The sequence below is a fragment of the Nuphar pumila genome, chromosome 12 (assembly GCF_984573655.1).
Source record: "Nuphar pumila chromosome 12, dmNupPumi1.hap1.1, whole genome shotgun sequence".
Lineage (NCBI taxonomy): Eukaryota > Viridiplantae > Streptophyta > Magnoliopsida > Nymphaeales > Nymphaeaceae > Nuphar > Nuphar pumila.
Window position 1 is genome coordinate 10,080,478 of NC_143260.1, and position 22,953 is coordinate 10,103,430.

At 40.3% G+C, this 22,953-nt stretch overlaps 1 protein-coding gene across 1 annotated transcript in view; it reads left to right on the forward strand.

The window, feature by feature from the left end:
- The window catches only part of LOC149819947 (ferredoxin-dependent glutamate synthase, chloroplastic), a 105,827-nt gene that overhangs the window by 21,325 nt on the left and 61,549 nt on the right, over nucleotides 1–22,953 (forward strand). Inside the window, exons 9-16 of the mRNA XM_089983073.1 lie at nucleotides 2,124–2,283; nucleotides 4,087–4,197; nucleotides 4,303–4,518; nucleotides 7,179–7,336; nucleotides 11,409–11,538; nucleotides 14,703–14,761; nucleotides 14,905–15,010; nucleotides 22,792–22,888. Of these exons, the coding sequence (XP_089839199.1) occupies nucleotides 2,124–2,283; nucleotides 4,087–4,197; nucleotides 4,303–4,518; nucleotides 7,179–7,336; nucleotides 11,409–11,538; nucleotides 14,703–14,761; nucleotides 14,905–15,010; nucleotides 22,792–22,888 (1,037 nt within the window). The remainder of the gene's footprint in view (nucleotides 1–2,123; nucleotides 2,284–4,086; nucleotides 4,198–4,302; nucleotides 4,519–7,178; nucleotides 7,337–11,408; nucleotides 11,539–14,702; nucleotides 14,762–14,904; nucleotides 15,011–22,791; nucleotides 22,889–22,953) is intronic.

Sequence of the window (22,953 nt, forward strand, 5' to 3'; positions counted from 1 at the left end):
GTTCATGAATAGATGACTTGTCGATGGATGTAGCAACTGCTTCTACTAGATATCAATTGTTTTCATAATGCACCAAGTATTGTAAGCTTCAAAGGCGTGATGTCTTATCTTTGTTTCCACTTTTATCAAGATCAGACCTTGCCTCAATTTCATCGGGTAGTCTTGTGAGTCTCATTTTTCCTTCCTATCTAAATCTAGAACATCAGTATCTTCATGTTCCACTTGTTGTTTTCTCTCCAAATCTTTATCAAGGCACTGATCTACTCCAAAATAGAAACAAATGCAAAAAAAAAGTTATTGTGTCAGCAACCTGATTTCCAGGGGCTCATGATAGGATCCACATCATAATTGAGTCTATCAGGTGAAGAGGCATTTATGTCATAAATCTGCACTGGTTTATGTTAAGGCCTAGAATAGAAAAACATTAGAAAGAGAAATGCGAAGAAGATAAAACAAAGAAAATATAAGGTAGAAGAGGTGGAAACACCAAAAGGATTGATTGACACTGAAACAACTTCTTGCATATTTTTACGAAATGCTGTGGCTCTTACATAGGATTTATTGGTTTATTCAGAAATAGTTTGTTGAGATCGTGCAGGTAAGGTTTTAGGGTAAGTTGACAAAAAGCCTTGATAGAGATTCCTTGTATACCAAACATTAAGTACATTTCTATCTAATTGCCGACATAGCAAACACAAGATGACCAACATGCACCTTAGTATCTGAATACTCCTCTTTAAGCAGAGAAAATATATCAATCATTCCAAACTTGTGTATAAGTTTGGTGTGCCTTATTCTTTGATATCCTTAATGACAATGTCAGCAACTTGCAGTTGGGATATCAAATGACCTATTTGAAAGAACCTTGCCTCAACTTTTCCCAATTAAGAGTTAATGTCTATGTGCTTAATATTTTCATGGTAGTGTCGGCCTAAGGCTTATAACAATGGCAGTCCTGTTGTTAAATATAGCTTAATAAGGAAGCCTTTCATGCAGCATCTGTCCACCAAGTCTTTAACCACTTCACAAACACCTCGAGCCATTGTCTTGTACATGGCTCTAACACTAGACTATGACATTACTTTGTTTTTAGACTTCCAAGACACAAAATTTCCTTTAACAGGTTGTTATACTCCAAAATGGACCTCTTATCTTGAAAAGAATTTGCAGAATTTATGCATGTATATAACTCAAGATCATAGTGACCATGGTTGGCGTATAAGATTCCTTTCCAGAGACTTATTTTCAAATTCCTCAAAATAGGATACATAGCTATCATATTGGGTGAACAACATAAAACAACTAGCCTTATGTTTATCATAGCATCTGTTGCATCTGGTTAGATAGTCAAGTAGATAAATTCTCCTACTAACATTTGATGCCATCTTATATCTTTACTTTTCTTTGGTAGTTTACTTCCAAATTTATGCTTAGGCTTAATCAGGTTGTTTACACTCTCAATTGCCTATCCACACTTCTGCATCTGTACATTCTAATTAGTAATTACCTTTTTGTTACACTAGATTAATGAAGATGTGGTTTTCGACTTTACTGGTACCAAAAGTACTTCTATTATGTGTTAGCTGAGAGACTTCACATGACACAAAAGTATTAGTGCATATACTGAATGTCATCTTAGGACTTTATGCATGTGGAATATAAAAAAACAGTAGTCCTGTGAAGAAATGGCTTACAAAAATCTGCTCTGTGGGAGTATGAACCTGCTAAACAGTGAAAAGTATTGATTTAACTTGGTAACTTCTGTTTTGCCTCAATGAAAGATGCTCTCTTGTTGTCCCTTGTATAAGCCTCTTAGAAAATTATCTTGCATAAAGATTTGCGGCTATGTGCAAGCATTCTTATGAGTATTCTGTAAGGCTGGAAACTATGTAAAGAAGCTATCCTTATTAGTAAGGATAATCACTTCTATAAATTATTTGTGCATGGCTGATTCGGCTGGTTCTCATGTTTATCTATGTCTATTTATCTTGTTATTACTCTCTTATGTTTATTTGTGAGATTCTCATTTGATTTTGTCTGATTATGTTAGAGATGCTTTTATTTTCTTTTGCAAGATCAAGTAGTAGTTCAGTGTCAGGTCTTAAATATGCATTTTTTAATAGGGCGTATGGATACTCGAGTGAGGATGTTCAGATGGTAATCGAAAATATGGCCTCCCAAGGAAAGGAGCCAACATTTTGCATGGGAGATGACATTCCTTTAGCTGTGCTGTCTCAAAAGCCACATATGATATATGATTATTTCAAGCAACGTTTTGCACAGGTCATCCCGATTTTACTATGCCATGTTTACCTTGTGGAGAAGCTTCTTTAAAATAGAATTTTAGAACTAAAATTATTTTGCTTGTAATGTAGCAGTGGATGCCATTTGTTTGATGAAAAATGTACATGTTACCTGGTGTATAAGCATGCAGGAGAGATATAATTGATGTTGCAAATTGTAAAATGTGCTAAATTTGAAATAGCATGCTAATCAACCGACATGCTATTGTACATGTGGGTATCTGCTACTTGATCTTTAGGTTCTTTATTGGGCTGTTCAAGCTTTTGATTCCTTTTAGCCAGCTTAGTTTGAGGATTCAAAGACTGTTTCTGAATGAGCTAGCCCAATAAATGTCACATAGGCATCTTTCCAGTTCAAGCTTGACAATATAATCAATATACTGGTGACATTATTTGTGAGGGGAATGAAATGATGGTGTAGTTCTCACTCTGTGGATTGTGATGCTTCTCACAGCCTCTTGACTACACTAGGCTTTTATGGTTAGTGGGTGATTGCCTGTGGTGACATGAAGGATTGTAAAGTGACCGAAGTTCTAGCTCTTGATAGACAAGAATAAAAAAATAGGACTTGAAAATCCGACCCCATGTGGTTGGGATAAGGCTTGATGGTGATGGGTGATTGCCTGTGGTAATAATATACAGGAAGGAGGAGATGTTTTCGCCCATCATTAATTTGTATGTCTAATATTAAAAGAACTATTGGCTGTACTAAGCTGGAGTGGGGAAATTTAACTTCCCTTTGTTTCTATTACTACCATTACTAGTCTACTACTAATTTTATAATAAACAATAAAGATCTTGGCCATCTCCATCTTTCTGTTGTAACAGAGGACTAAAGTGAAAGTGTAATGAGCCAAGCGAAATCATCCTGACTCATACTTAGGGATGCACACGAGCCGGGTTCGAGCCGAGTTTGGGCTGGCTCGGCTCGACTCGTGAAGAAAACCTGGTTGTTCAAGCTCGGCTCAAGCTGAGCTTGAACAACCTTTGCCCGGGTTTGGCTCGAGTCGAGCTCGATCACAGCTCGGCTCGGCTGGAGACCTTTAATTTAAAAACATTTTTAAACTTTTTGAAATTTGTGTAAAATGCTTTTTGAAAGAAAGGAAAACAATGGGATTTGAACCCATGCCACTTCCAAAGATGTCCAATGACTTATCCATTAGGGTAAGATTGTGACCACTTTATGAACAAAATACATACATATAAAATCTATTTTTTTATATAACTATGTGAGCCGAGCTGGACTACCTGTTCAAGCTCGGCTCGTTTACGTGTACCGAGCCTGAACCCTTGCTCAAGCTTGGCTCATTTATTTTTAGAATGATTTCGAGCCAAGCTTAAACGAGTTGAGCCCGAGCTAGCTCGGCTCGTTGTGCATCCCTAAGCATACCCATGCAAGATGGGATCCTAGACTTTGCCAAGATATAATCAAGCTTGATTGTCTCTTGAGTTCTGCTATGCTGGGCTAATTTACACCTTTACTTTCAACTTGAATATCATGCCTACATTATAGTTTAGGCGGTCCATTACTGCAGGAATATAAATAAAACATTATAACATATAGTGGTTGTTCCAGGGATTGTATTTATCTTTTCTATTCAAAACCTTTGTGATTATGTATGCATAATAAGAGTGATTGTCCTTCATATGCATACCCATGCTACACTTGCATTATTTTGTATGGTCATTTGTGGCGAAGGCATTCCAAGTGACATGATTAAAATCTCATTTATATGTTCTTTTGGATATGATGATTTATTGATTATATGGATTTTTATTCTAGGTCACAAATCCTGCGATTGACCCCCTTCGAGAGGGCTTGGTAATGTCTCTTGAGGTCAGTCTTGGTAAGCGTCAAAACATTTTAGAGATTGGACCGGATAATGCTGCTCAGGTATGAATGAGTGCATTTGACACATGGTTCTTCTTACTCATATTTTATCCCCGTCCAATTGTTATTTATACCATTCTGCACGTTCATATCTTTTTATTGTGAAAGGTTGTTCTTTCAAGTCCTGTTCTAAATGAAGGGGAGCTGGACCTTCTACTCAAAGATCCATATTTGAAACCTCAAACGTTGCCAACCTTTTTTGATATAAAGAAAGGGCTTGATGGTTCCCTGGAAACAGCATTGAGAAGGCTTTGTGAAGCCGCTGATGAAGCAGTGCGTGGTGGTTCACAGCTTCTCATTCTTTCAGATCGGTCTGATGAGCTGGTAAGTTGTAGCTTTCAATTATTTTCCTTTTTAATGTTTTCTTTATCAAAATACTGCAGCTGGGTTTGTCATATCCATGGTAGTCCTTTTAAGCTTATTTTATCTGCCTTAGTCACTGACTAAGGGTCAAATACAACCACCAAACGGTGTGCCTCACTCCCTTTCAGCCAAGAGATCTGGGGTTCAAACTGTAAATTTGCAGGCGGATATCACTTACAGTATGTTGTTCACATATTGAGCAAAGTTAGCAAACTATAGCCACACTGTTGCGGTGTCCTCCAAAGGATGTCTGCCCATTTGTAGGATTTTCTTTTTTCATGGTATCTGTCTGTGCCCTACTTGAACACCGTAGGTCAAGTTCCCTTGGCTGTCACTAGGATACTCCATTATACTCCCATACATTATCTCTTTGACATAAATAGTCATATACCCATGTTCTGCAGCCACATTCATGTAGTGATTGTTTTGACGGGCCTTAGGTTACATGGAAGAGATCAATGTTCATGCTGCCATATGCCCATTTGTAGGATTTTCTTTTTTCATGTTCGTAAGACAAGTGTCCTTTCTATCGCTACATAAGCATTGACCTACTTTTCCATCTTAAAGAAGTCTAAAAGCAGCCAACACATTCTAGGGTACCAACTACTTCCTCCATTTAACATCGCCTCATTTTTTGTTCGAACTTTTAGATCATTTATTGATCTTTTCTTTCTGCTGGTAGAACAAATATCCCTGCCTAAATCTGTTGTTAACATACTGTTATACGAAGCGCCATAGGACATGGGGAAGCGCGTTTCGGAAGTGCGAAACGTGGCGCTTCCGAAATGTGTTGGAAAGCTCCAGCTTCCCATTTACGGGAAGTGCACTTCCCAATTTAGGGGAAGCTCGCTTCCCCCTTCTTTTGTTATTTTTTTTTTTGTGTTTTCATTTTTGTTTTTCTTTCTTTTTTCTCTTTTTTCGCTTTCCCCTCGCTTCTTAGGTCACTTCCGGTTCGCTTCTCTTTTTGCTTCTGCGACGATTCCTGGTTCGCTTCTAAGTTGTCCCGCGCTTCCCACTTCCTAAAATTTTGGAAGTGCCTCGCTTCCCGCTTCCGCTTTCCGAATGGCTTCCTGCTCCTGCTTGCCCGATTGGCAACTCTGTGTTAAACAGGAAGTTAGATAATACCCATTGGAAAAGCCACTACCAAGCTTTCTGAGATTAACTAGCTTTTTGCTTTCACGTGTAAAGTTATGGTAGATTTCTGGGTGAACTATTTTTCACCTTTTTGTCATGTACAAATGGCAGATTGAGCAAGTGGACTTAACTTTCAATTTCTATTTTGAGTCACCATGTATCTACTCTTACCCTTTTAGATACTTCATACTTAAGAGTCTTTTAGATCTTATACAACTGAAGATATGGCAAACTCTCCAACCTAAACCTTTCTTCTCCATCCTGTAACACAAATTTTACATTTGGTGGATATCAGTAGAGGGCCTAAAACAATTGATTCAGGCGCAATAAATCATCTAGTGTGTATGAGCAAGGACTTTGGTGATATAAGTATTTTACCAATAAGGAAATTCTACTGCTAGTGGATTTTTTTGTATCTTCTGATTTTTATTTTATATAAATTGACCAAGCATTTAAATCTATGAGGCAGGGGTGCTAAACATATTACTTATAGCTTCTAATTTATTATGACGACGATAACATTGAGTGCACTTTCTTATGTGAATTTGACCTGTTGATCTTACTATGCTTTCAGAAGACATAGAAGAAGGCTTAAAAGTCATCGTCTATGTTGCCAAACTATGGGTACAAGGATTATGTACATCAAAGTTATCAGTTGTATGACATGGAACTTTTGGAAATTTATGACATGGGTGTGCTTTGCATGTGTCTGTGTACATGCATGTGTTTGTGCCATGCTCATGTGTGCATTATGTGCGCATTTTATGTTTTAAACTGTGTAGTGATCATGTCAAGGTTATTGATCATATGACATGGAATTTTGGAAAGTAGGAACATGTGGGCACTCTTCGTGTGTGTGTGTGTGTGTGGGTAGATATCATAACTTTCAGTTTGTAAAGAGAAGCTACATACTAATGTCATTGCATAACTACACACGAATATTCTGAGTACCAATTTGATGTCCTTCTGCAATCCCTTGTCCCATCTCATAAATGAATACACCTTGGGTGCCCATTTCTCTATATGCAAACATTTGTAACATTAGTGAATGAAAGTTCGTCCTTACCTTATAGGAGACAAAAGAGTGGTCTTTCAAGGATTGGAAATAAATTTCCTGAACATGTGATTGACCTGTTGTTTTTATTGTGGCTTCTTTCAGAAATTATGTTTTCTTTGTTTGCTTCTGTTGCAATTCCTCTCTGGAGATCTTTTTTTCATATATCAACTTGCTTAATTGTGTGTTTTTCCTCAGCATGTGTCTTAATAGTCTAGTTTATGAGGCTGATGGTTTTCTACACTGAGATTCTTGATTCTTTTTAGCCATGAAATGTATGTGTCTGTATGCTTAGGTACATAGAGTGTATGTGTGTGCACATACATGCTCCATACATGTATATGTGTTTGTGTGCGTGCATGTCCATGGTGGCATGCAATGGTTAAACATCTTTATCATGCTGAAATAACAAGGCTTCATTCTCTCGTGACAGGAACCTACACGGCCTGCTATCCCAATACTTCTTTCAGTGGGTGCTGTTCACCAACACCTTATTCAAAATGGCTTGCGTATGTCAGCGTCCATAATTGCTGACACTGCCCAGTGCTTCAGCACCCACCAATTTGCTTGTTTAATTGGATATGGTGCAAGGTCTTTCCCTATGTCTAGTCTCACTAATTTGATTTATGTACTTCCTCTTTTCTTAATTGCCTTATTTTATCTTGCATTGTATTGGATGATAATTGAGGCTTACTAATTGAGTTCTGATTATTATTGATCATATATTATGTTTTCCACCTTAGTTCTTAGGATATTTTTTTGCAATGGTGTTTTAGTGTCTTTAATTTCTTTCTTTCTTCAGCAACAAAGTTGTGTTTTTTGGGATAGTTGAGTACTTGAGGGGGAGTTTACTATATTACAATTTCTTTTTACAGCAAGTAGAACCTTCCTCCTCTCCTGTTCCCTTCTGCTTCTCCTTTTTTTCTGCCCCCTCCTCCATCTCCTCTGTTGCATCCACGCCTAGGCTCTCTCTCTCTCTCATTCTCCCCTTTCCTTTTTTTTTGTTTTTTTATAGTTTTATCCCCCCTAATTTTTTTAATGGACCAAAATGAACTCTGCCAAAGTTGACTGAGTCCATTTTGGACAAAGCCGCACCCGCACCCGCACCCGCACCCGCACCCGCACCCGCGTCGACGCGGGTGCGTCAGCCTATTAGGCAAGTCCATGTGACATAGTACAGAAGGTTAGATGGGGACTGGAGTGGTAGTGCACAGACCAAAATGTCTTGTGTGTAGGAATTTCTGGTTTATCAGGTCCTATGCAGAAGGTCATAGTGTTCTCTACATACACAAGTTTTTGGTACCATTTGCCCATTGGTCCTTATAACGCCCTGGTTTTATAGGTTTAAATACATGATAATTAATACCATAGTCACCAGCATGCTACAAAAAATACACACCAGTGATTTTTTCTATTTCATGCATACAAAGATTCATCCACTACTTCTGATAGGTGCTTCAGCCAATGCTCGAAATCAAGTTGGAATGGGCACAATAGGTGGTCGGTATGTGGAAACATACCTCCAGTAGTAGTTTGATAGAACATGCCCTCTTTTTCTACATAACTGAGTCTGATTACCTTGTTTGGGTGACAATGGAGTGGGTGAAATTCCCTTCCCACGACCAACATCATTAGACCTACCATGGCCCCTTCCGCATGGCACATTATAAGACTGGGCAGCATACATAATTTCATGATTGGTCTCATCTTTTCGATCTGAGGATTGATATTGAACATAGCTTTGTGCTTCAATAGCATAGTGTGGAGCTCATCAAAACTCAGGCCTGGAATCCTGCTCACAAGCATGGTAACAACCATATTATATGTAATGAAATGAGAAAGGGCCCACACACCTCACACACGAGGTAGAAACACAACCCAAAATGGGTGCAAACACAAGAGCCACCAAGGGCCAAATATAGAGAGCTCACACGACTTAAAAAATATATATTTTATTCATAAATATGTGCACATAAAATGCATAACAATTAAGGGACTAGAAGTCGGAGTCCCCTATTTATACACAACACAAGAAGTAGAGAGGGACAAAGAAGCCATTGGTGAGCTCCCAATGGCTGAAAAAGACTATTTTGCCCTTACAAAAAAATAAAAATGGCATGAGTCCCAAATACATTCTAAAGTAAAAGGAAAAAATAAATATATATAGTTTTATATATACGTACATTAAATATATGTATATCTATAATTATATATACAATGCATAATATATATATATATAACTATATAATTATATTACATATTTTAACACCCCTCCTCAAACTCACGGTGTAACAACTGAGAGTTTGCTAAGAAAAAATGAAACTGAGGAGAGAGAAGGGCTTTAGTGAAGAAGTTCGTCAAGTGATACTCAGATGTTACATACGTAAATGTGATCTTCTTCAGAAATTCTTTTTCGAACATAGTGATAATCCATTTCTATGTGCTTGGCTCCTTCATGGAAAGTATGGTTGCCTGCAATGTAGACTGCACTTTTATTATCACAACATAATCTTGAGGGTCCTGTTATGTGAACTCCCAAGTCTTTTAACAGTTGTCTGGATCACATCAACTCAAAAATAGTAGTTTCCATAGCATGATATTATTCTTTTATAGAGGATAGAGACATCTTTTGATGTTTTTTGTATTTCCACAATATTAAGGAGTCACCTATAAAGACACAAAAACTAGTGGTTGAGTGACGGTCTTTGACATCCTCTCCCCAATCAAAATCTGAATAGGCAGTAATTTCCAAGGAGGAGGAAGATGATAAAAATAATCCATGATTAATAGTATTCTTAATATATCTAATAATCCTTATTACAACACTCATATGTATTGTAGTGGGAGAATGAGAATGCTGAAATTGATTAACACAATGTATGACATGTGCAATATCAGGTCAAGAAATAGAAAGATAGGTTCAGGTCGAGTAATAAAAATATAGGTTAATGCTCCAATCATCTGTCTATATGGAGTTGGATTCTTTAAAGGTTCTCCATCATCTAAAATCTATCATATCAAAATTAGCTTTAAGCAAATCTTGGATAGGTGTATGCTAAGCAAATCTTCACGATCCACTATATGTGCATCAATGCCTTGAAAACAACCAATAGAATATCCAGTCTTCAAGTAGGAATATGGACATGCTTCCCAGGGCATTATATGATCTTCATGATCCACCATGAGACTTTAGATGTCACCAAAATCAGCAATAGAGCAGTTGGCTTTGATATCGTGTCACAAAACACCAAGAGTTGAGCGAATGTCTCTTGTCGATGAGCACAAATACAATGATTACTTATGGGTTGATAAAAAGAACACAAATCAGCCACTTATGGGCACAACTCACACATAAAATATATGAATTTTATTAGAGGCAAATGCCTTGAGAAAGCATAAAATGAGAGAGGGGTTTTAACCCCTTTATATACAAAAGGGAGAGACCATATAGCCGTTGGGGAGATCCCAACGGCTCTCTAGCCTATGACATAAATGCCCTCAGCCTAATACCTAAATTACATACTAAAAAATAAATACAGGAAAAAAGGAAAATACATGTACAATGACCACTATACCCTTACACAAGAAAAATACTAAAATACCCCTATGCTATATATATACACATACATTAACACGGATATCAGACCATATCTGAACTATTTGCAGCCCTACTCCAAGTACACCCACTTCCTCCATTGAAACTTCACAAATTGCCAGTCTGAGAATTGATTTTGTTTGTATAAGTACTATGTTATTGGTGAACACCAGATCTTTCCCATGCAGCAGAGTCTTTCCAAGGCAACAAAACATTTATTGGAAGTATTGATGTGTACAAGGAGTGAGTTGACTCAATCCAGAGATCCAGATCCCTTTTGATATTCAAAATTGTACTTGAATCCCTATTAGACCTAAAGTCCAATAAGTTTATTGGATTGGAAGTTATCAGAAACAAAATTAGTTTAGAATTAGAAGGTTATTGGGTTTAGAAACCCTTCATCCATATACAGGGGAGAGAAGAAAGAGAATTTTTATGTGATTAAGTGAGTTTTAGTTTACTCTTAATTGTTTATTTGATACTTTCCTGCCTTTTCCAGCTAATTGATTTATTTTCAAATGAACTCATAGTTCCTTTCTGGTTAGCTTGTGTTTGATATCAAATTTGCAAACTCAAGAATGACCTTCATGTAGTCTGCATCAAGCATCTAGGAGGATATGCCACCCAGTACCTTATAGCTCATAAAACAAGTCCTGCTAGAGGTTGGTACTCAACCTGTCTTAAATGGTTGTCCTATGTCAATGTGCAATAAGAGAGTACTGCTTTCTACTGTTCATGTTACAAAGTTAGATTTGATACCTGAAGTGGATGGTTTACTCGTGTTTTATTTGCCCTTTTTTACTTCTATCTTTCATTCTTTGGAAGTTAAATGTCTTGCCTAAAATGCATAGTGCTATAATTTTCCATGTAGTCTATATTCCGTTCCTAAGAAATTATTGTTCCACTAAGTATTTATTGCCTTTGCAATGTTTTAATTTATGATTTCATCATACGAGTCCTTCTGGACTTCCCTTTGTATTGTAACTAGTAATATCTACTTTATGTTAGAAGAATTGCATTGGTGCTTAATGATTGAGCTATCTCATCATGTTTCAATTATTCCTTCAGTGCTGTATGTCCATATTTGGCACTAGAGACTAGTCGTCAATGGCGCCTGAGTACGAAGACTGTGAACTTGATGCGAAACGGGAAGATGCCCACTGTCACAATTGAGCAGGCCCAGAAAAACTTTTGCAAGGTAATTTCTACTTTAGGTATATGATGTAATATGTTTGTTTGAAGTAGATTCCAAACTTGAGATAAATAACCTGGTTAATACTTTCTGTTGGGATCTTTTTGTTGTATTTAACCAACCAGGAAGTCTAGAAGTTTCTTGAGCTGCCTAGTTAATGATTAGTGCATACCTATGTCACCTAGACACTTCACTTATCATGCGTATCCATACTGACACGCTGCGACACTTGGACGCTTCATGAATATGATCCAACACTTTATCGACATAGTCAAACCAATTTCACGCACAATCAACAGTGTCATTAACTTTATCTATTTTTGTTATGATGTTATTTACTTATTTCATATTCACTTGAGTTATTTTTCTTTTAAAATTTGTCATCAATTACATTACATTTTAATTTCAACTTAGTTTCATTATTTGATGTTTCTAAATGTAGTGAATTAAAATTGTTGTTTTATATACACACACATGCATACATCTATGTGTGTATGGCCGTGTCCTTAGAGTGTGCCTTTAGATGTTTTCTTCAGCTCAAGGATATCTTTGTACATCTATAATGATATCTTAAAGACATTTTCGTGCTATATATTTGTTTTCCTCCTCTTCCTTTATGGAGATAGTTATGATTACTTCTCTTCACTCCACTGGCATTCTTTTCTATTAAAGAGAAGAAAAAGAGACCCACTTACCCAACCTTAAATAACATTGTGTGAACATTTGTTTGCTCTAAGGGTGCCTTTTTTCTTCTTTTCCTTTAATTAAGACAGTTGTGGTTGCTTTTTTTATCTCTGTCATCAGTGGCACTTACTACTAAACTGGTTCGAACATGTTTTTGGGTGTCGTCAAGACATGCTTTGGTATACCTGTTTTCAAAATGTGTAGTTGCTACAGAAAGATTTGTAATGGGAGATGAAGGTAGGAGGCTCATATTCTCAAAAAGGGAAAAATATGGATGAGCTTTAATGGAAACTATTGAGAAGCATCTAGCTAATATTGTTTCCTTACGTTCATGAATTGGGCCATTGATTAGTGTAAACCGAAGCTGGGTATCAGAACATGTGCTTTTATGGTTTTTCAAGTTTACTTCATGGATCAGCTTTTTAGGTATTTCTTATCGAATACATTATGTTGCTGTATGCCAGTATATCAATTGCCAATTCACATATAATAACAAGACCATGTTTAGCCAGCAAAGTCATTAATCATTATATAACAGCAACCAGCATTCACTGTGAAAAATAGAAGCAAAGGATCATACACAATTAGCCTATGCACAACAAGTGCAATTAGATGTAGAATGATAGGAATTTCTTACAGACAATAAAGTGCATGCAGCTGCAAGGATTTGTGCCATTGTCACTGGGTGGTTAGCTGTTTGTGGGCAACAGTCATTTTAAACTAAAGGGGTGTTAAAATGTACATGTATATATATATATATATGTGTGTGTGTGTGTGTGTGTTTATCTATATGTATACATACTTAAGTATGTATCTATATGTATATACTTATGTACATGTATATATTATTGTATTTTAATTCAATGTGTTTATTTTTATTTTTGTTTTTTATTGTGGTCAACCCAAGGTTGACTAGCCATTAGAGCTAGTCTAACGGCTAGATGATCTAGCCCTTAGACTAGTCCAACGACTAGATAAGCCTCTCTCTTGGTGTATATATAGGGGACTTCCCCCTCATTGTATGAATGCATCTTGTGTGCATTTGTGATATTAATAAAATAATATTTTTCATATTGAATACCAGATGATCTTAGATACAAACACAACCTGATTTAATGCAAACCAAGCACTCCAAAACGAGAAATCTGATCAGATTTCTAAGATTCGTGAAATCTGGTATGAAAATCATGTTACACAGAAAAATGCTTGAAAAATATGAAAAAATATGATACTCCACCAAATCCAATGAGGTTTGATTTAAAAATCACCTAAAATCAAACCTTATTGAACCTCCAACTCAGATCAACAAAGACTGAGGTGACCGTATGGATCGCTCCTCCAAAAAGTGACGTCAGCTCAGAAGCCAACCCACAAACAGCAATGGCTCCAGTTCTTCCTTAAAGCCTCTTTCTTAAGTCAATTTTCAGGCTCTGATACCATATAGAAACTGGAAACATGCATTAGGGTTAGGGCATTTCAAATGGGGACACAAGGGAGAAGAAACTCTGTTTTTCTCATTAGATAGAAAAGAAGAGTCCCACTTCTTACAAAAAGGTCGACACTCACAATGTTACAAGTAAAAACAAGAAAAGCAAAAATAGGACTAAACTACCCCTGACAATAAGCTAATATACAAAATAATGTTCTGCACTGTGAGATACTACGTGGTACTAGTGGTCATGTATTGTTTTAGATAATGGTTTCACCATTGCCCTTCTGCTATGGCATTTTACAAACATTCTATATTAGCCATAATCTCTGAAGCAAGCTTCCCAGTTCCCACTATTTCAGACTGAAAGTTCTCTCTGCTTGATATCAGAGTTCATGTTTCAGAGACTGCAGAGTTGATCAAAGGTGCCAGGTTCATCAATCTTGGTTTACCATGGGCTTACAGTCCGTTGTTTGCATTGGTAGGATGATATGAAGTGTTACTTTTCCCCCAAATCAGGAAACTAATGTGGGGTCACATTATACAGTATCATTTAAATCATTCAATGCCATCTTATCAATCTGATGTTTAAGATTGATGATAGACCACAATCTGTTCCATTTCCTAAATGATTATGCTTTCTTATTTAGAAGACGTTAAATGCAAACCTTCGCATTATGATAATGCTCTAGTTGTAATTTTTCTGAATATTTTGCTTCCTTTCTTAATGCTATCTTTGTTAATCACAAGTTGAAAAGCAATCCAATCCAATCAATCTAATCCTTGAGCTCTGATGGTAGACTACAATCTCTTCCTTTTTGAATGCTTAGTATCCTGATTTCATAAGATGCTAACTATAGTCATATATGCTTGATCATGTATCTGAATATGTGGATGCACGTGTAGATTATATTTGCATGTGAATGCTTGCCTATTTGTGTATTTTTTTTGTTTCTGTAAGATGTTTTAATTTTGATTAAAATAACCATGATTCCACCTTTTTGGCTGCCTTGAATTTGGTCAAATGCATTACCCTGGCCTGTATTTAACTTTTCAGGCTGTGAGATCAGGTCTTCTCAAAATCTTATCTAAGATGGGTATCTCATTGCTGTCCAGGTAATTGTTGTATAATCAGTTCTTTACTCATTATTCTATTTGTACACATACTGATACTGTAACTTAGAGTTGTTTTAATGCTAGCTTTTGCTTCAAATGTACAATCTTCTTTTCAATTTTGTTCTTTCTTTTTCTTTGGCCAGTTATTCTGGAGCCCAAATATTTGAGATTTATGGTCTGGGGCATGAGGTAGTTGATCTGTCTTTCTGTGGAAGTGTCTCCAATATTGGTGGATTAACTCTTGATGAGGTGCACTTCATAAAACTGTACAACTTTTTAGGTTACACTTGTTTTTTTATACCTTTGCCTATTAATCTGGAACAAAATGCTATGTATGATTAATATTGATTATTGAGTAAGGTGGAATTACTCTTGAAAAGTTTTTATTACTCCAACAAAGGTTACCTTGTAGCAAGTTTTTCTTGATATGTGATCATGTCTTTTGTAACCTTAGTTTTTCGTTTTTGTGTGTGTATGTGTTTGTCTTTGTGTGTGGATAACCTAATCTGAACAGCCATTCAATTGCTTATTCTTGTAGCTTCTCCATAGAGTGACTGATGCAGCCCACGTCGGAGGAGGAATGAAAACAGAAGCCCACCGTGAATCGGTGTGGCCCAAACTCTTTATTATTCTCAATAAGTTTCAATAATCAATGGGGAAAACAACCAATAGTAAAGAAAAGAAGGAAACAGAATGCAAGTAATAAGGAATAAGCAAAAGAGCAGAAAAGAAATGACGGCTGAAGCTTTTCCAAACAGTCTCCCCACGCAACTCTAGGAGTGGGCCTTTTAAAGGCTATTTACTGGACCCGGGTCGCGGGTCCAGGCTTGGATCCGAACTGCGATTCGGGTCAACTTCCATCTGTTGCTGTTTCTGTGACGTGCGAACTCCACCACGCCTGGAGTAGGTGCGCAGGGGTACCTCCCTGCGTCGCGGCTCCGTACCTGCAAGGGGGTCATACACGTGAAGCCGCTCATCTGTCCTTTGTGGCGGATCGGGTGGCACGATGGGCCCAATCGGGTCCTGTCCTGCAGCATTCTCTCCTGGTTGGGAAGAAGTCAGCTCTGACGACTTGTTGTTGCCATAGTAAGCATATAGATCAGCCACGTTGAAAATAGGGAAAATATGCCAATCATCGGGCAGCTCAAGGAGGTAGGCATTCAAACCCAATTGCTGAAGGATCCTAAAAGGGCCATACTTAGGACTTAATTTGCTATAGGTGCCTACAGGAAAACGCTCTGGACGCAGATACACCCAGACGAGTTGACCGACCTGGAACTGGACATCACGACGACCTTGATCTACGAAAGCTTTGTAGGCATCATAGCTTTCGACAAGTTTGGCACGGACTTGTCTGTGAATGTCACACATATATTCGACGACATCAAAAGCATCCGGAGCTGGAGCTGAAAGATCTGACACAGGGGCTAGGTCAACGACATGGGTGGGTGACCGGCCATACACTACTTGGAACGAAGATTTACCAGTAGAACGATTAAGGGAATTATTATATGCGAACTCGGCTTGGGGCAATACGAGGTCCCAAGTTTTGACATTTTCCCCCACTAGGCTCCGTAACAAATTTCCTAGCGGTTCACAACTTCGGTTTGGCCATCGGTCTGGGGGTGATACGCACTACTGAACTGAAGCTTAGTCTTCAACAGAGCCCATAACGATTTCCAAAAATGACTCATAAAACGCGTGTCACGATCAGAAGTGATTGTGTGGGGGAGACCATGGAAGCGTGCAACGTCCTTGAAGTAATAGGACGCGACTAAAGAGGCATCGGTGGTTCGCTTACACGGGACAAAGATAGCCATTTTGGAGAACCGGTCAACAACGACTAAAATTGAATCAAAACGACGTGGTGTTCTGGGGAGGCCCACGATAAAATCCATGGATACGTGCTCCCACAGCCGTTCAGGAATGGGTAACGGAGTATACAGTCCACTATTCTGACGATGACCCTTGGACACTTGACACACATGACACCCTTGGATGAACTTTACAACATCTTTGCGCATTTTGGGCCAAAAGTATCGTTCATCTAACAGAGCGAACGTCTTATCCTGCCCGAAATGCCCTGCTAACCCTCCTTCATGTAATTCAGAAATCAACTGAAGCCTAAGGGAGAAATCAGACCCACATAACTGGTTCCCACGGAAGAGGTAACCATTATGAATACAAAAACGGGGATCGAGGGTGCGATCTGAAGAGATGCACTCTTCCCAGACTTGGTGAAAATCAGGGTCCGTGGGGTATAATTCCTTGCAAATTTCGAAACCAATGACCTGCACTGACATAGTCATTAGAAGGCTGTTCTTCCTACTAAGAGCGTCAGCCACCTTGTTCAGGGTACCAGATTGATGGCGAAGCGAAAAGGTGTACTCTTGCATGAAGCTGACCTACTTGGCATGACGAGCACTCAACTTCTTTTGACTATTCAGATACTTCAATGCCTCATGGTCCGTGTACAAGACAAATTCCTTATAGATGAGATAATGTCTCCAATAACGAAGGGCTTGTACCACGGCATAAAACTCAACATCGTAAGTGGAATACTGGCACCTGGCCTAAGTCAGCTTCTCACTAAAGAAGGCAACAGGTCTACGATTCTGACTCAAGACTGAGCCAATCCCCACTTTGGAGGCATCACACTCAACCTCAAAGACGACAGTAAAATCAGGGAGGGCTAAGACAGGAGCACTGATAATTTTTCTTTGATGACCGTAAAGGCTTTTCCAGCCGCGGGCGTCCAATGAAAGCTAGTACCCTTTAGGCACTTCGTGATGGGGGCCATGAGGGTGCTAAAATTTTTCATGAAACGTCGGTAAAAAGTGGCTAACCCATGGAAGCTACAGATCTCTCCTATAGTCTTTGGGGTAGGCCAATCGACAATCGCGCAGACTTTTGCGGGGTCGGCCTTGATTCCATCGGATGACACAATAAAACCTAAGAACACGACACTGGACGTCATAAACTCACACTTTTTTGCATTGGCATACAATTTTTCCTTCCTCAAAATTTCTAAGACTTGACGAAGGTGACTCAAATGATCGGACAACGACGAACTATAAATCAAAATATCGTCAAAGTAGACAACAACAAACTTCTCAATACACGGACGCAAGACTTGGGTCATCATGTTCATGAAGGTACTTGGGGCATTAGATAACCCAAACGACATGATTAACCACTCGTACAATCCATCACGTGTCTTGAATGCCATTTTCCACTCATCCCCTTATCGTATACGAATCTGGTGATACCCGCTTTTTAAATCTATTTTAGAGAAAATGGAGGCACCAGATAACATATCAAACATATCGTCCAAACGGGGAATGGGAAAACGGTATTTGACTGTGATGCGATTGAGCGCGTGACTATCCACACACATGCGCATAGACCCATCTTTCTTAGGAGTGAGTAAGGCGGGTACTGCACAAGGGCTAACACTCTCGCGAATGAAACCCTTTTGCAGTAATTCCTGAACCTGTCTTAATAACTCGGTATGATCGGAGGGGTTCATGCGATATGCGGGAAGGTTGGGTAGACTCGACCCTGGCACAAAATCAATGGCATGCTGGACTACCCTTGTCGAAGGTAATCCATCAGGTAGGTCATCCGGCATAATGTCGCAGAACTCCTCTAGAAGAGGGGCAACGTCCGCGGGAATGGACACTGACGAACTCATCACGGGCTTTGCCACCAGGGCATAACAATAGCCATCTTCCTGACAATGGTTCAAAAAACCCCGGTACGAGAGACCTGCTAGTCTGGGGACTCACTCAGGTTTGTCCACGATGGGAAAGCCGATTTCCTTGATAGGTAGAAGGACTATCTTATGGCCATTAAAGATAAAAGAGTATGTGTTCTTGCGGCCATCATGAGTCGTCTGACGATCAAACTGCCAGGGACGTCCCAAAAGGATGTGACACGCGTGCATAGGGGCTACATCACACCACACCTCATCGTGGTAGTGTTCCCCCATGGAAAACCGGATTAGGCATCGCTGAGTGATGGGAACCTCGTTTCCTTTCTTGAACCAGGCCATCTTATAGGGTTGGGACAACTTCTCGGTGTTGAGTTTCAAGGAAGAAACCACACTCTCAGACACCATGTTCTCGCATGCTCCGGTGTCAATGATAACATCACAAGCGTGACCCTCACAGTTGCACCGGGTCCTAAAAATGTTATTCCTTAACCATTTCGATGGGGCCGATTCTCGGGGTGTGGTCAACATATGACGGATGGACAACAAACTTTCGACGTTACCGTCGAACTCTATAACTTCTCTCTCATCCTCGTCTTTAACTAATGACTTGTTGTCACTATCACTCTCACTCGCAGATGCGGACTCTACAATTCCTTCAACAAGATGGGTGTTCTTGCTCACGGTGGGACACTTAGACGCAACATGCCCTAACTCCTGACATCTAAAACAACGAAGGGTCGACTCACTAGGTTTGGCTTTGGACCGGGTGTGGAAAGCTGGGCCTGACTGGTCAGGTTTGCTAAAGTCTGTTCTAGGCTTTGAATCACTAGGGGAGCTTGCTCCCCTGGGTGGGAAACCCGACTTAGGTCGACTGGTGGGTTCACTACGGGAAGTCCTATATTCTTGCCTCCTTTTCAGCTTGCTGCTGGCCTGATCTAATGTCTCAACTGTGACACAACTAAAATCATCAGAGATAGCAGGACGGAGACCCGAAATGTACCTCGTGACCTGCTGGCGGGCTGTTTCTTCAATCTGCACACACAGGGAAAGACGATGGAACTCCGCAGTGTACTCTGCTACAGTTCGGGAGCCTTGGCGCAGGGTCAGGTATTCCTTGTAGGCTCGCTCGGCGTGATCCGAAGGCACGAATTTTGACTGCATCAATCTTTGCATTTCCTCCCATGACTGTACGCGCTCTAATCCCTGCCGCTCTCTCGATCGTTGTAGCTCCACCCACCATGTTTGTGCTAGGCCTCTCAATTGAGTAGACGCTAGCGAGACACGGCGATGTTCAACGACGGTGTGATAGTCGAAGAAGAACTGCACGACATTAGACCAGTCGAAGAACTGCTCCGCGTCGAATCGCCTCGCAAACTCCGGAAGATCCAGTTTCACCCCGTAAGTGGAGGAGTGTTCTGGTGCTCTCTGTTGTCGCGGCTCCACCATTCCTGCAGGATGCTCGTTCCAAAAAATGTCGTCTTCCCATACTGCTTCATTGTCCGTAGTGCGGTACTGCTCGCCAGGATGCTGGTGCTGTCGAACTCTACCGATGAGGGGTCGGCGGTCAGGGCGCGCCGGTTCCTGCTGACGTTGCCTCAGTATGGCTTGCCCATGGGCGGGCACCATCTGCGGCCGGTATTGGGGTACTGGGATGACGAAAAGTCCAGGGTAGGGTGGAGGGTTCGAGTTCTTGGCGGGTAGGGTTGGTATAATATGGTTGTGGGTTAGGAGTATGGTGTTGGGTCGGATGCTGTATTAGGTTCTGGGTCAGGGTTGGGTGGACAGGTGGGTTTGGGTACAGGGCCTGGTGGGTATATTGATGGGTTGCCTCGCCCGATGGGATATGGATCGGGCCCGTTCCTACACTACTCGTCGGACCCAGATATGGATGGGTTGGATCGATGTTCGAGTTGTGGGGATAAAATGCTTGGTTTGAACTCGATCCCCGATCCATAAGATTATGGGTCTGGTTTTAACCCAGCTCAAATCCAAACTGGAGCTTCATCCGGGTCCGATATGGGTTTGGGTCGACATGGGGTCTATTTTGAAGGTCAAAATTAATGGGTTGGTTCTGGTTCAGGGCTGCCCGCGAACCGGAACCAACTAGGTAGGCTGGGTAAGGGGGGTCTAGACCCAGACCCGCTCCCTGAGACCCAACGGCTGGTCCTAGCGAAACAGGCCTGTGCCCTGCTGTAGCGAACACTGGGCCAGACCCTCTTGGGTCTGGTCCAACCCAATGGGTTTGGCCCGCTCCCGCTCGTGAAGGTGCGACCTCGGAGCCTCTCCGCACGGAATCGGGAGGGAGAGATGAATCTCTCCTGATTCGGGCAGACGAACCCGGGTCTGTGGCAGGGCCCAGCGTGACGCTGGGGCCCTGCCGACCCAGCTCCATCTGCAGTGCACCTTGCGTGACGCCCTGCCATGAGCCAGGGCCTGCAGGTGGGCCCAGCGCAAGACTGGGGCCCTGCAGGCTCCGGTCGACCTGCGGCGTAACCACAGGTGCACGTGACCACGAGCCCAGACCTGCAGGGGGACCCAGCGCACTGCCGGGGTCCTGCAGTCTCGGCCCCACCTGCGATCCCAACACAGGCGCACGCTGTTTGGGGTGAGGGACCATTACCAGGGAGTTACTGCTCATTGGGGCTCCCTGGTGCTGCTGAAAGATGCCCAGATCAGGGTTGATGGCTGTCGCCGACAGGAACGCAGCGACACGACCCTACTGGAGTTGCGTCGGCTGCTGGGGTTCGGCAACGCTGGGAATCAAACCTGCGGCTGCACCATCGACGAGGGTTGCGCCCGGTATTGCGCACGGCTCTTTGGGCGATTCGAGTGTTGTTACGCGATCCTCCAGCCCATCCATCCTCTTCGACGGGCCGACGATATCCCTACTCATTCACAACATATTCTCTTGGATTTTCGTCAACACGTTCATTACGCGCAGTAAGGGATCTTCGTTGCCAGCCTCCTCACGCTCTTCGCCTTGTGCCGGATCGGTCCCCGCTTCAAGAGTCATCTCGTTGATGAAGGTGGACGCCGGAGCTCTGATACCACTTTGATGCAGCCCACGTCGGAGGAGGAATGAAAACAGAAGCCCACCGTGAATCGGTGTGGCCCAAACTCTTTATTATTCTCAATAAGTTTCAATAATCAATGGGGAAAACAACCAATAGTAAAGAAAAGAAGGAAACAGAATGCAAGTAATAAGGAATAAGCAAAAGAACAGAAAAGAAAGCGATCACGGGTGTCACAATGGAAGTAGCCATGGGATCTCAGTTTTTAGTATTCATGTTTAGACTCTGATTAGTTAGATTTATGTTTCAATTATGAGATGTAATTAATGACATTAATGCTTTAGTTAATGAATGAAATGCTTTTAGTACTTCTCTATTTTACCCTATAATTCGCCCGAGCGGGTCCAGGCTTGGATCCGAACCGCGATCCGAGTCAACATCCATCTGTTGCTGGTTCTGTGACGTGCGAACTCCACCACGCCTGGAGTAGGTGCGCAGGGATACCTCCCTGCGTCGCGGCTCTGTACCTGCAAGGGGGTCATACACGTGAAGCCGCTCATCTGTCCTTTGTGGCGGATTGGGTGGCACGATGGGCCCAATTGGGTCCTGCTCTGCATCAGTGACTTATAGTCATGGTTATTGGAAGCTTCTATTTATCTTGGAAACTTGCTTCTTGGGAGGCTGCTAAGTGTTTTCATAACTCGATTACCTTATCATGGGAAACATGCTTCAAGGACATCAAAATTTTCAAATAAGGGTTGAACTTTTGTTAAAAAATAAACCATTTACCTAATCAATAAATTATGTTTATAATAACACCATCGCAGTGGACCCATTTTAGTTTGATTAAAAAATAAATATCAAGTGACACTACATCTTTTATAATTTCTTAAAATGCAAATGCTTTCATTTTTATTGAACTCACACATTTTAGGTTATTCACAAAAAATGTCTGTGTATAATTATTCATGACTTTTTTCTCATTATAAAGACATTTGTGCTGTTATTTTCCCTCTTGTATATAATTTATAAGTGTGTTATACTAATCTTCATTTATATTTGCAGCGTACTAGTTATTATAATATTAATAAATTATTTTTACTTAGATATGTTCAAATTAAATTGTGTTTCATATTTTATATATATATAATAAACTAATTTTATAATATAATAAAAACTTCATTTTAGTTCCAACAATTATTGTTTAGCATACACTTTATACTTTTTAAAAACAAAAAAAGTTAATAAATCTTAGATGAATTAGTAGTATCATTCTTATATTCATTTCTTATTTATTATTACAGGTGGCAAGGGAGACATTATCTTTTTGGGTGAAGGCCTTTTCAGAAGATACTGCAAAGCGGCTTGAAAATTTTGGGTTTATTCAATTCAGACCTGGAGGTAATTGTTTTTTTTATTGCCATTTTCTGCAGTAATTTGTAGTTGTGCAGCTGGCTTTTCTTAAT